At 42.0% G+C, this 14,722-nt stretch overlaps 1 protein-coding gene across 1 annotated transcript in view; it reads right to left on the reverse strand.

Annotated features, from left to right (window-relative positions):
* Positions 1 to 537: 537 nt before the first annotated feature.
* Positions 538 to 14,722, reverse strand: part of RHOJ (ras homolog family member J) — a 79,605-nt gene continuing 65,420 nt past the window's right edge. Inside the window, exons 3-5 of the mRNA XM_044230395.1 lie at positions 14,153 to 14,317; positions 11,709 to 11,804; positions 538 to 3,033 (exon numbers count right to left, since the gene is read on the reverse strand). Of these exons, the coding sequence (XP_044086330.1) occupies positions 2,887 to 3,033; positions 11,709 to 11,804; positions 14,153 to 14,317 (408 nt within the window). The 3' untranslated portion in view covers positions 538 to 2,886. The remainder of the gene's footprint in view (positions 3,034 to 11,708; positions 11,805 to 14,152; positions 14,318 to 14,722) is intronic.

A 14,722-nucleotide genomic window follows, 5' to 3' on the forward strand; every position in this document is an offset into this window, starting at 1 on the left:
TAGTGTGATGGATTATCTAAATTACAGTGGCCTAAGTCATGTATTTGAAATGGGTTTGAGATCTGTAGGATGAACGAATGCAACTCTAATAACACACCTGCAAAACTACAACTTAGTATCTGTGATAATGAATAGATTACAGTGCAGAGTTTGGAACACTGGATGGGAAGCAGAATGGCTGGGGTCTGTTCCAGCTCTGTCACAACACATTTCTTTTGACGCATCTCGATTTGAGTTTCCTCATTTGTAGAATGAGGGAGTTGGACTGTATTTTCTGGGCCCTCTTCTAGCTCTGAAAAGCTAAGACTCTACCTTCCAATGGAGATTGGCTTCCCCTTCTTGACTTTGGAAGATGGTCAAAAGTCAACGATCCTTCTTCAGATCCTTCTTTCAGATCTCTTCTGATCTTTGGCTTTGGAATAGAGTTTTATTTAATCTTTCGGCAGGAAACATGTTTTACTGAAATGAACTACCTCTTGCCATGAAACAGGCAACACATGGTTAATTTGGTGGAATGACATTAACTCATTTATGTCGTTTTGTTTTTCATTATTTTATTTAATAATGAGCTTTATGACCTTTATGACCTTTAGCAGCCTCTCCACCCAGACACTAACAGACTGTCTCCAGGTTCTGGTTCTAGGTGGGAGAGTGATTTTCTCACTGTGAACTCGTTAATTCCCATGGTCCAGTAGGGAGGTCATGGCCTGGGGAATCATTTGCCTCTTAGATGCACATGTCTGGAAAGTTCTCCTTGGTAGAGCAAACATACGCACTCTTTCATCAATATCAGTGAGAAGTGAGGAATGGCCCTTTAGTAAGATGTAACCATGCAATGATGCAACAAAACTGGCTAACAGCATTTCATTTATTACAGGGCTAAATGCTCATTATTGTTTGTAAAGAAGGAATCCATAACCTCTGTAAAGTTACTGTTTATGGACGGTTGATTTCCATTTACAGAGGAAGAAAGTCCTAGTTGTCTCTAAATGTCAAGCTTTGGCTCACAAAACTCCCGTTTTCTTTTAGTTTGAGGGTGTGTGTGTCTCTGTGTGTATGCGTGCCTGTATGTGTGTGTTTAAGGAAATGTTTAGCAACTGGAGGGTCGAGCAGGGAAACAGGACTTGCAACATGGAAGAAAGAAAAACTCATTTCAGAAATTCTAAACAAACAAACAAAACCCCCAAACTGAGGGGATGTCATGGAAGGCGTTAACAGAGAAGACCCACATCATATGTGTCTTGTATATGGGGCTACCTCCGGGAGGAGAAGGGACTAGAAAAAGACTGGATTTTTCCAACAGAAGGAGTGTGAATCTGGAAATTGTTATGCTAAAATTGGTGTCATTTGATGCTGCAAGAGGCACTTTGCTTATGCAATTGAAATCAAAAGTAAACTGCCTACCTGGGTGTTTCCAGGGTAATTGCAAGCAAATAAGACTAATTAGGAGACTTTATCGTCTCTAATTAAAAGCTAGGAAATAATTCACTCTGTGATGCAAGAATCCCTCGCTATTTGGAAGAGGCATATAGAAAGCGCACATCATTCTTTACTGGGAGCTTTTACTTTCAAAGACCCAAGGTGCTGTTCTACAGAGCACAGCACTTTGGAAGCAGGGGATAAACAGATTCAGAACTTGATACCCACAGATCCATCCCCTAAATACACATTTGGGACAATGAGTGTAGGAAGTAGGGAGAGGCAATATATTAGTACCAGCTGTACTTGGAAAATGTCATTTAAATGGAACAGGGAGTGGACGTGAACCAAGCTGAGAAGCCCTTCGGGTTGAAGCAAGTGGAAATATGGAACCACTTTGCTTAACCTTTGGGGACTTTTAAACATTTACTTTTTCATGCCCCATGGCCAGAGCTTTCTTTTAGATCAGGTTATTATTGGGCAAGGGAGAAAGTGAAATTAAGGGAGGAAAAGGGCAGGCGCCTGGGAAGGGAGGGAGCAGGAAATTTCACTTTGCTGAATAAAGAATATTTTAAAACCTAGGTCTGCCATATTCTTCCCCAATCAGTTTGATTAAAAAGCAGAAATACTACTTTCTTAAACGCAGTTCATTTGTAATTTGCCATGACAATATAAATATGGGGGAAAAAAATAAGGTTACCCATCAGCAAAAGCATTTCCAGGGTGAATCTTTGGCAAAAGTGGGGACCCGCAACAATTCAGGTGGTGTTTTTCTTTCAACCAGGTTCAAAAATCTTTGTAAATTTCCAAAAGTTGTAACATTTTCTTGTTTCCTTCTTACAGTTAGGCATTCAGAGGTACGCGTTGGTTCTAATAGCTTTGGTAGAAACAGGCTGAAAATGGAAATGAATATAAAAATCTTTGCCTTGAGGCTAATTTGGTATGGACTTGTAAGGCCTGAGTAAATTGATAAGTTAGTACATTTTAAAAAATAATACAAATAAATGCAAGACACATAGGTTTAACAACAGATTCAGAGAACAAGATTAGTATAGTGTTCCCGGGTTTTGTAGAAGACACGGGGTAAGGCCACCAATAAAGGAACTGAGTTCCTCTTCTGGTATCTTGGTGATGATTTCCTCTCATCAGCTTCACGTTCATGGAGGGAAGATGCAAAATGCAACATGGTCTTTGCTTTCATTGGCAACATGGTCAGCAGCAGCGCTGGCTGACGTCTGGGCGGGCTCAGCATTTTCATGGAGTGTGCAATGTGGATGCTTCAGGCTGAGAGGGGGGACGTGGCAGTTGGTGTGCTGTGCTTGTAGGGGCTCCTGGGGGAGAGGATCAAGGCTCCGTGCAAAGGGACGTCCTCTCTGGTCGCACCTTCCTTCATGGCTTGAGCTTGGTCTCAGAGGTCGGCGCCACTGTCACCTTTAGGTGGGGGTGGAGGCCAGTCCCCCAGCAGCCTCAGATAATTGAACAGCAGCTGTGACACTCAGAGCAGCGTTTCTTTTTTTTCTTGGGGTGGAAAATGGTGAGAATCGCTTCATCAAAAACCGCTTTGAGACCTTTCTGAGTTAGGGCCGAACATTCCAAGTAGCACTGTGCTCCAATCTTCAACACAAGAGAGAGAGAGAAAGGCATGAGAGGGAAAGAAAAAGGTGGAGTGGGATCAGACCCTGCTCAGCCAAGTGCTGCCTCAGCTTGTCCTGCAAATAGCCCTGGGGTTGGTTTGGATGTGTGTGTGTGTGTGTGTGTGTGTGTGTTTCCTTTTGCATTTCCATTTGCATCTACTATCCTAATTTTTATATTTTTTACTTTCTGATATTAGCAATAAATGGTTGTGGATTGTTTTTTGTTAACCAGTAAGTTCTGAAAGTGAGCCATTACCACTCATTGCTAATATAAGAATATAACAAATGTAAAACTTGAGAGAGGATTCAAAAGCAGTGATATGGTTTAAATATACTTTGTGAACAACAGGGCTACATGATGTTGTTTTTAGCACCCTTTCATAGGCGTGCGGAATGTGTAAATCTGGTACGAGTGAAATGTATCTCCTTCTGTATGCAGGAAGGCAGAGTGTCAGCTTGGTTGGTAAACCATATAGAAAGGGAGTGGGTGATAAGATTTGATAGATCGTTCTTCACCAAAATGTACTTTTTCTCCCCCAAGACTATTTATTTATTTATTTGACAGAGAGAGACACAGTGAGAGAGGGTACACAAGCAGGGGGAGTGGGAGGGAGAGGTAGTAGCAGGCTTCCCGCTGAGCAGGGACCCAGGCGTTCCTAAAATGCACTTTTCTTAAAAAAGACTTTATTTATTTATTTGACAGATAGAGGGAGATCACAAGCAGGCAGAAAGAGTGGGGGAAGCAAGCTCCCCACTGAGCAGAGAGCCCGATGCGGGGCTCAACCCCTAGACCCTGAGATCATGACCTGAGCCAAAGGCAGAGGCTTAACCCCCCCTCTAAAATGCACTTCAGATGAAGTCTCGCTCACCAAGGTAATATTCAACTGGTATTATTATTTGGTTTTGACATACTTTAAAAGGTGTATTTCTAAGGAGTTGAAAAACCTGAAACATGTAAGATAAAAATCATGAAATACATTTACTGATGGAGACACCCTCCTTGTTAGTATATGTTCCATGCGTTCTTAAATGATAATATTTTGTTCTTGCTTCAGACTTTATTTCAAAGCTTTTGATGATTTCATACTGTGATATATTTGATAATCACAAAAATCCCTTTGAGAAACATAGGAATTCAGTCCAGAACTAGAGCTTCTCTTTAAAAAATAGCCAGCCAGAGCAGACCATGTTTGGCAGGCAAACTCACGAGATTGTTCGCATGAGGGAGACTCAGGGTTTTAATAGCTCATAAGCTTGGCATTAGCTAACAATATGATGCGGGCCTTTTAATATTAGGGACATCTGGAGAAACGCTTTTATTATATACTTCACATTATGAGAATAACTAAAGAATCAAAGCAGATTCACAAGAGGGTGGTTGGATCGTGAGCCCTCGGAAGCCACAGCAGATCCCTGACTAGAGCAGGTTAGCAGAATCACATGCCTATTCCAGTAACTTCTGTCAGTGAGGAAAGCAGGGCAAGGTGCCAGCCTGGAGGGACAGGTGGAAACCATGGGGAACCTGAACAACCCCCTGCCCCCCCCAAAGAGCTGGCAGTCTTAGCCAGCTCTGGAGAGTCGTTGCCATGGTTTGCTATTGGCCATCTTTGTACAATTGGACTTTTGGATTTCTACGTAATAATTACCAATTTAAAAAATACTTTGTGGGCCAACCAAGACACTAATATGTGATTTCTTTGGCAGCCAGACAGTTTGCAGTGCATGAACTAAAGGAATTTGTAGTAGACATTAGGATAGAGGGGGAAAAGCCCCAGAAGGTAAAATGATTTGTTGAAGGGCACCCAACCAGACAGCGGAACTAGAGCAGAATCTCGGTCTCTTGGCCTGTGTTCTTTGTTCCATGACGGTTGCCCTTATCATTCAACTCTGCAAGGAGCTGGTCAAGGGGCATCTGGGTGGTTCAGTTGGTTAAGTGTCTGCCTTCGGCTCACCCTGGGATCGAGCCCCATGTGGGCTTCTCCCTCTCTCTGCCCTCCCCCTGCTTGTGCTCTTTGAGTTTCTCTCTCAAATGAATAAATACATAAAATCTTAAAAAAAAAAGCTGATCAAAAATTAAGCATGAAATAAAGTTTTTCTGGTTGCGTCCAGATAGTATGCCCTTTTTTTTTCCTATAAAGAAGAAATACTGTATGAGCTAAAGGAAAACGCCCACAGAAGAGATGTTGGATATTAAAACTGCTCTTACAGTTTCATTTTAACCATGGTTTGGCCTTTGGATTAAAAAATTGCTTTTTTATTTGCAACTGATGAATCACTAAACTCTACCTCTGCAACAACCCCTCTCCCCACAAAAATGGCTTTATAAAATCATTAAAAACAGATGGATGCAAAAAAGGGATAAAAATAGAGACCATTTTCCTAATAATGTCATGCAATGGCATCGATTACATTTTGGGATTGTGGCCAATGCTTGCTAAGAACATGTGAAAAGCACACCACTCCCGTGAGTTGAAGGGCTGCTTGCAGCTCTTCTCTGTCATGCTGAAAAAATACCCAGAGAGTGCTGAGGGGCCATTTGTCTGGAATGCCTCCCCACTAAGCTCACAAGCCTCGCTTGATTCTGGAAGGCTCAGTTCATGTGGGGCTCTGGGCCATCAGATGCTGCAAGATGGGTGGGACTAGTGTGTCATCCTCCCTCCTGGGTGCTCCTCACAGCCCAGCAGGCCTTGCCTTCTGAAGGCAGAGGAGTAGCCCAAATGTGTCTGTCCCTATGCAGATATTTCTGAAGATAATGAAACAGTGGATCAAGGCATTACTGTGTAACTGAGTTAATATAACACTGTTTCGGACTGATAGTTCCAGGTAAAATAGCAAAGAGATTTTGGGCATGATTTGGGAAATAGGTGTGTGAGAGAGAACCCATTGATGAGGTATTTTGAAGATTTTTTTTTAAATTCATTTGAGAGAGAAGCAGAGACAGAGACAAACAGAACACAAGCAAAGAGGGAGAGGGAGAGGCAGACTCCCTGCTGAGCTGGGAGCCTGACATGGGACTTGATCCCAGGACCTAGATATCATGACCTGAACCAAAGGCAGACACTTAACCATCTGAGCCACCCAGGCACCCCCGAGGTAAGTATTTTGTTAACCATCTATCAAGTGCTCTGGGTCAGAGAGAAGACTTCACCCTGGTTCAGGGAAAAGGCACAGCCATTATAGACATTGCTAAAAAGAAACCTCCTCATTAATGACTTTGACGTTCTGAAATGGAAAACGGTCTCAAGGAAACATAGCTTTCCTTATAGCTTCCTCTGCCTCTTGGAGCAAAATGACCTACACAGCCAAGTATTTGGAACATTCTATAAGAGAGCAGGATTTGTGGATGCTTGTTTAGATACACATGTTAACAATCTGTGACCTGCTTTGCCAAAATGATTTATTTTACAGGGGGGGAAAAAAGAGATTGAGGAATGTACACGGAGGGGACACTTTTCTCATAGCTTAATAATGGCTGAGATGTATTACCCCAAAGCTGAGAAATTTATCAGACATGTAGAGAACATACAAGAGTCTGACAAGAAGAAATTAAAGAAACAAACAAATGGACAACAGAATCCACAGTGACCAGTCGGGTGAAAGAAAACCTCTTACATCTTCCAGGTTGTCGTTGTGGAGGTGGGGCATGTTATGGAATAAAATAGAGTGTCACCGGAAGGAATGAAGGCAAAGAGGTCTTCCCGGCCATAGATGCCTCTGAGAGGCACATGGATTTAATGACAACTATAGCCTGCTGAGCTGGACCTCACCTTTCTTTGGGTCACTTAATCCTTGTAAGGACTTGGCAAGGTAAGCCTGTCACCATGGTCATTTGCAGCTCAGCAAACGGACGCCAGAGAGAAGAGGTTACCTCCGGAAGGGCACACAACTAAAACAATGTCAGAGGTTGGAATTCGTCTTAACCACTCTGTGGGGCAGCCTCCAGCAAATGAAAAGAAATGTGGCTGGAAGGGCAAAACGAACAGACCAGTGGAGACGTTGTTTTGGATGGAGTGAGGGTGACGAGAGAGGGGATGGGGCAGAAGGGTAAGGCATTTCTGATAAACGGAGAGAAGAGAAAATATTAGTGAAATAAACAGGGGAAGCTGGTATCTCAGCAACCAGTGAATGACCAGAAGTTTTTTTCTCTCTTATTTAAGAATTAGGAAAGGTACAGGCAACTTGAAAGCCAAGAAAAGGAAAAGGAACCCAACAGCTTGTGTGATAAATTTCATCCTAACAAACTGCTCCAAGAGGAAAAAATGTTTCTAGGCTGGATGGATTTGCAACTGACTTTTTGTAAGAGTATAAAGCAGCGGTTGCCAGCTCAGGGGTGGGTAGATGATGTGAGTGTGCCGCTCGAGTGTAGGGGAGATGGAGTGGGGGGCTCGTGGCAAACTGAAGGGTAGGTACCTTTTCGAAAAGGCTGTTGAAGGATTGCAGTTGATGAGGAAATGCTGGCCTAGTGCTGCCAAACCTTCTGATTTTTTTTTTTTGGAAGCCAGAAATATGTATCTTCATGAAAACTTTCTATTGTTCAATTTTGGCCACTAAATCACATTAAAAATACACGTGTGGACGGATGAAAGCATTTGTGGGTGAAGTTTGGTTCATCACTTGCCAATGTTCTCCCTATGTTTGAAAGGATACTTTTATGTGTACTGGTCTCTCTATTTGGAATTTTTTTTCTCCCTGGTCCCTACCTTTGCCCACTTGACAAACGTGTCCTTATCCTTCAAACCTGGCTCGGATGTCACCTGCCCTGAGACACTGTCTTGGAATCCTCTTTCCCTGAATGTGTCCATCACTCCCCCCTCTCTGCTACCTCAGTACTAAGTATTCATTCGGGGGCAGGATTTGGTTTGCTGGTCACCTGCCTCTTCTGGCCTATGGGCCTCTTGAAGGAAAGGGCATCATTTTGGTAACCCAGACCCCAGCAGTGAAGTAAACAATTTTCAATGACCATGAGAAAGAGAAGCAATGACTGGCACACAAAACAAGGGGGATTATGGTGACTTTTGCAGTCAGTAGGTGGGTATTATTACTATTATTATTATTAAAGATTCCATTTATTTATTTAACAGAGAAAGAACATGAGCCAGAGGGGGGAATAGAGGGGGAAGCAGACTCCTTGCTGAGCAGGGAGCCTGATGCAGGGCTCAATCCAGGAATCATGACCTTAGCCAAAGGCTGATGCTTGACCAACTGAGCCTCCTAGGCACCTCAGTAGATGGGTATTGAAGACTCTGGTTGATTAAGATGACTGAACATTGAGGAACGCCTGGGTGGTGCAGTCAGTTAAGCATCTGATTCTTGGTTTTGGCTCAGGTCATGATCTCACAGTCGTGGGACTGAACCTTGTGTCAGGGTCCACGCTCAGTGTGGAGTCTGCTTCAGATTCTCTCTCCCTCTCCCTCCCCACTCACTCTCTCTCTCAGATAAGTAAACAAACAAACAAATAAAATCTTAAAAAAATATGTTTGAACACTGATGACAGGATTTCTACAACAGTTTTGCTGCTGTCAACCCACTGGTGCAAACCTGTTCCAAAGCTAGCAGGAAACAGGTATCAAGACAAAGAGTAAGAACAACAGTAAGAAAGGCACAGGGTGAACAAGATCACGAGAGAGGGCAAAAAGAGGCCAGAGGCTGACACAGGGATAGATGTTTTGTCAAGAAATACCCATTACTTAGGAAGTCTGGACTTAGAAATTCAGGTTTAGGTTGTGTCAAATGGAATTGGGAAAGAGAATGCATGAAGAACAATAATCTTTGGGCTAAAGTGTAGCAAGGTGTCTGGCACATGCTAGGTGTTCAGTGAGTTATTGACAAGTAAACCCAATTGTAATGTGGACGTGCGCAAATGAGGAGAGCTGGCTGGAGAGTAAGAAACACAATAAGGACAGGAAGAGGGAGGATAAAACAAGTGGAGGGATAACAATGAATATTTATCATCGATTGACACGACATATTTACGTAAATGTGGTTGACTTTTGATAAGTGTAAAGAATTGTAATATGCATGCTATGAAAATATCCTTTAAAAATAAAAAGCCCTTTGAGACTAAAAAGAGATGATAGATGAAAAATGCTTTGGAAGTTGCAAAGTATTGAACAAAAGGAATCGAATACAAAAAATCAGAACTTGCAAGGCATTTAAACTATGGGGGAGAATATGCACATTAAAATATGGGGCTTTTGTACCCCTGGGGAAAATAGTACATTATATGTTAATAAAGATAATTAATAAAAAAATTAAATAAAATATGGGGTTTAGTATATAAAGAAGAAGCCCCAAACCTAAGGGTTTCTTTTCAGAATCTAGGAGGGAAGCAGAAGAGGATGGTGGTCAAAGCAGTTTCACATCCCAGCTCTGCCCCTTTCTAGCAGTGTGACGGTCTCCTCCCTGAGCCTCAGTTTCCTTTAGGAAAGTGGAACTAATAATACACACACCTCAGGGGGTTGCTGTGAGGATTAATTAAGACAAGGCATGCAAAGTGCTTGGCATAAAGCCTAGCACACAGCAAACACTCCATAGATGTTAGCTGTTATTATAAACTACTTGACAGGAAAGTCAGGGAGCAGAGAAACTTAAAGCATCTCTATAATTACATGTATTGTGATGAAACAAGTTAAACTCTTGCTTGGATTTCTTCTAAATTGGATTTCGTAAGCTAAACATGATTCTTTCCATATCCGAGAGCAGTTGCTAGGAGAAACTGGCAAAAGGCAATAAAGTGGTGAACTCAGCCATTGTTCTTAAAATAAGTATGAAACGAGATGGGAGGCTTTGGAGTGACTTCTTTTCAAAGGGGAAAAACAACTTCCTAAATGAGAAGTCAAGCCAGGACGCTGACAACATGATGGTGGATATAGGACAGAAGCAAGGGACAGAGACCAGCTCCTGAAAAACATACCAGCTGATTCTCTGGGGTGGGGGGGACCTCCTTATTGTGAAAAATGCACACTGGACTCACACGCAATTGTCTGTGGAGCTCTATGCCTATGTGCCTTAGCAAGGGAAGTTAAACCGAATGTGCGAGGAGGAGGTAAAAGATTGGCATACATAGACATGTACCCATTTTACAGAAGGCAAAATAAATGGTTGGAGGAGACCATTTACATCATGGTCAGGTGCACAGGGGTGACACCCACAGATCTGGTTAAAGTTGCTCCCATGATTTTCAGCTGTGTGAATCCAACATGTTCATCTCCCTAAGACTGTTTCCTTACCTGCAAGATGAGATGCACGTTATCAGCTTAAGAGGGTTACCGAGAGGCTGAAATGAGACAGAGCCTGTAAAGTGTGTGATATTGTAAGAACTCGATGAATGGCTCATACTGGTAGTTCTGACATGATATTCGCAGAAGTAGGAAGTGTTGTCTCAAGTACGTGTGAGACATTCTCATGTATTGCAACCGTAAAAACATAATCCTATTTAATTCATTTCTATTTGCGTGTATTGCTTAGTCTTGGTGCCTATAAGAACATTCTAAGAAGAGAAATGCATATATTTTTGTTCACAAAGGATTTGTAAGTAATATTCTTCTTGATCGGTTTAGAAGGGTGATTCCTTCTCTGCCCAGGGCATGCATTTTGCGGGGTTAGTTACTTTAGAAGACTTAATTACTTTTAGGTTTTATTTATTTGTTTATTTATTCATTTATTTGAGAGAGCGTGAGCCTGAGTGTCAGATGGGGGTACAGAGAGAATCTCAAACAGACTCCCTGTTGAGCTCAGAGCTCAACTCAGGGCTCGATCTCAGGACCAGGAGATACTATGACCTGAGCTGGAACCAAGAGTCAGATGTTCAACCGACTGGGCCACCCAGGTATGCCCCAAGCTTTAGTTATTTTAGAAAAGGAGCAGTTTCTGAAACCTCTGGCCCAGGTCTCTGGATTTATGACTAATTCAATGAGGAGGTAGATTCAGGTTATGGAAATATGATTTAAAAGCCTCCTGGTTCTTCTTCTGTTGTGTCCATTTTAGTGTCTGCTTTTGCACACATCTTGATAGTAACTGGGAGACAAAGATTTGGTCTATATAATTTCCCCATTGGAATCACCATTCACATGAAGCTCTCAAGAACGAAGACACGTCGGTGAGAAAAGTTCCAGCTGTGAGCTGGTTGCTATCATCTGTCAGCAGCCCCTTGGATTTTCCAACTGGTCACCTGCTGGTCTACGTTACTCTTTTAGATGCTGTTTGGGACATAATCCAGGCTCTCTAAGTGGCTGTTCATTAGATGGTGAACAAATATAACCCTACCAGATGCTCATCTAAGTTTTTCCTAAGGAAATCACAAAATGCCTTTTATGGGGTCATTTCAATAAATTACATTGATCATAAGCAGTGAGTTGTCAAATATACATATATCTAATAACCCCCTTTACTCGCACTCACTACAGCAATTGGATATTCCAAAGGTTATTGAATCAAATGGTAAGTGCTTCAGTGGTTTAAATTCGCCAGGTTTTTTTCTTAACAAGAGACAAGGATGGCGGAGAAGAACGCTAACCAAATGGTCCCTTCCAATCCACCTAGAAAAGAGGGGACAGCAGGAAGCAGACTGAACTCCAAAGCAAGAGCCTACGTCGCTCACCCACCCTAGTTCTTCTCTCAGCATATACTTAAAATGGAATTCAAATCGGACTGTACCGCTTTTGCAAGCTTCACACCATGCTCGTAAGTGAGAGGTTTCTCTTTCATATACAGCAAACGGGCCAAGGTTTTGGGGTCATCGCGGAGATCAATCTGACAAAAAAAGAAAAACAAAACAAAACACAAAAAACCCCACATGATAAATTCACTGTTTTTTTCTTTCTTTCTTTTTTTTTTTTTTTAGATCTAACCTGAGATTTTAACTGTGATTTTTAAAATCGTGGTATGGTAGAGATTCCCTGTCCCCCCACTCCCTCAAGATCTATGAAGTCGCTCAGTTTTCTTTAAGGAGGCACATACACATGCCCATGTTACATCTGAAAAACTGAAGTGATTTCTTTGTAAATATAAACATCAGGTTTTCCATGTGCTTTCTTCTTCAAAAGCAAGTCCCTCTGGGGAGCTGAGAATTTACACCAATAATCCCATAGTTGTCTGAGGCATCTTTGGAATTCCCTGTTTATTTTTAGATCCCACTTCTAGGAGGTGCACCGTGATTGATCAGTCTTATTACCTTACGGTGATGCCTCATTTGATCCCCAATTATATTACTCGTTTCTTAATAGTCTATTTCCTAGCTCTGAATCCATCTTTGTCTTCACACGCACCGGGATCAAGATTTGCCTCCTGTGAGGATCTTCTAATGAATGTCACTGCAGTTTCTGAAGGCGCGTCCCAAAGAGGAATTCCCAAAGGGTCTGCTCAAGGAATAAGCATTAATCTTTTCAAAGGCAGAACAGCTTTGAAAATGGGGTGTGTTTGGATTAGTTTTGATAATTTAATTAAATATTTTAGTTGCTTTAAAAATCTCACTGTGTATGCAAACCTATGCATACATGAATGGGTGTAAATGTGGGCTTGAATTTTAAAGAAAAACAAATATATTCATCTAGTAAAGTTCCATTTATAAGCACGTTGTTCTGCTTTACTAATTTGTGGGTTGTTTTCTTTTCTAGTCTCGGTTGTTCAATGTAGTGCCCACCAATTATAAAATCGGCTCAAATTGCACAAAGATGTGAATGCCGTCAATATTTTGGCAGCAGGGATCATGTTTGGCCATCATTTGGAGTTAAGGTAAAAGATTGCATTTAAACAATTATCTTGGGGTGCCGGGGTGGCTGAGTCGTTAAGTGTGCCTTCAGCTCTGGTCATGATCCGAGTCCTGGGATTGAACCCCATATCGGGCTCCCAGCTCAGCAGGAAGCCTGCTTCTCCCTCTCCCACTCCCCCTGCTTGTGTTTCCTCTCTTGCTGGGTCTCTCTTTGTCAAATAAATAAATAAAATCTTAAAAAAAAATAAACAGTTATCTTTCAGAGTTGAAGCTCTAACTATACTCTGATTTTTGGATGTGTTAATTATCTGTCCATATCTTCTCTAGGAAGTACTTTTATTATTTTTAAACATTTCTCTTTGTTAAACAGAACAGAAAATGAGAAATAGAAAGCAGGAGCATGTGATACAGATAACAGTAAAAGCCGTCAGCGTTATTATGTTTCTGTATCTTTGGATAGTAATTTAGGTTTTAGCATAGCGAAGAACACAATCCTTTCAAAACTATAAAAAGTAGGAACAATCTCTAAAACATTTGTGCAGTTGGCTTACTGTTGGAAATTCAAATTATAGAACTTTATTAGCTTTCGAAACACTTCAAAGCCTTTGACAATCACAGATTTGTTTATCTGGTACACCTGTTTTTCACTTCTTTCCTAAGCTCTGGAAGACCAAGAGGTTTAAAGGGGAACAGAGAAGTGAAATTCTGTCTTCCTTCTCCAGTGGTGTTAAAGACTCCCTCTCATAATGTGCCCATTCTGAATGCTGGGGTTATTTTGACATTCACCTATTTTGTGACTTCCAAACAACTGTAGATTTCAGATATAAAAAATATTAGGCAGTGTGATTGACATCCCCATCTCCTTCCTCCCGCTCAAGGCTGGAGGAAGGCATCTGTTTCAAAACGTACTTCGTTATTTATTTTTTAGAAGATTTTATTTATTTATATGACACAGAGAGAGAGAGAGAGATCACAAGTAGGCCGAGAGGCAGGCGGGGGCGGGGGGAGCAGACTTCCCGCTGAGCAGAGCCCCATGCTGGGCTCCATCCCAGGACCCTGGGATCGTGACCTGAGCCGAAAGCAGAGGCTTTAACCCACTAAGCCACCCAGGTGCCCCCGTACTTCATTATTTAAAACTAAAAAGCAGAGAGATTAATTTTGAAAGACCACCTCAAAACCTCCTGCTTCATATTAAATAGCTCCGTTGTTTTCTCAACCATGGGCTAAATAATTACGCAGATCTTAAGAATGGCTGTTTATGGGATTGATAACATCTGAGACACTCTTCTCTCATGTTGTTGAAATAAGATGTCTAAGAGACACCTAAAGGGTCTTTCCTTTTTTGCCGCCCTCCTGCTCTGCCCACCCGCCCGCCATCACTGTCTCTAACCTGGGTGCCTATGAGGACATAAGGCACATGAGGCATGCAGTCCTTCAGCTCTGGGACCCATTCTTCCTGGACGTTGTGGTAAGAGGCAGGATTCACGACAGAGAAGCAGATCAAAAACACATCAGTGTTGGGGTAGGAGAGCGGCCTCAGCTGGTTGTAGTCCTCCTGCGGGAAGAGCAAAGAGTTTGTACAGCTTAGGAAAAGGCGGGTCCCCTGTGATTGAGAGTCCCAGGCCAGACTCCCCCATCGCGCCCTGTGACCCGATTCCTTCCTGGCCCTGGGATCTGGTGGTTCCCTCCAGGTATTCCTAGAAATAAAGAAGCCGTCAGTCAGGAAAACACCTTTTCCTTGTGTATGGAGATTGTATACTGCCCCCCTTGAAAGAAGAACGTAAAAAGAAATTTTTTGAGCAGGTTTAGTGAGATAATATACATGCTATGAAGTTTACCCACTTAATGTATATAATTCAATAAGGATTATGGCAATTCCCTGTCCCATTGGAATTATGTTGTATTGAATATTATTTAAATTAGTGTGCCATTGGCCAAGGCACAGCAATTCTCTTCTAAT

This window comes from Neovison vison, chromosome 13, assembly GCF_020171115.1.
Source record: "Neovison vison isolate M4711 chromosome 13, ASM_NN_V1, whole genome shotgun sequence".
Lineage (NCBI taxonomy): Eukaryota > Metazoa > Chordata > Mammalia > Carnivora > Mustelidae > Neogale > Neogale vison.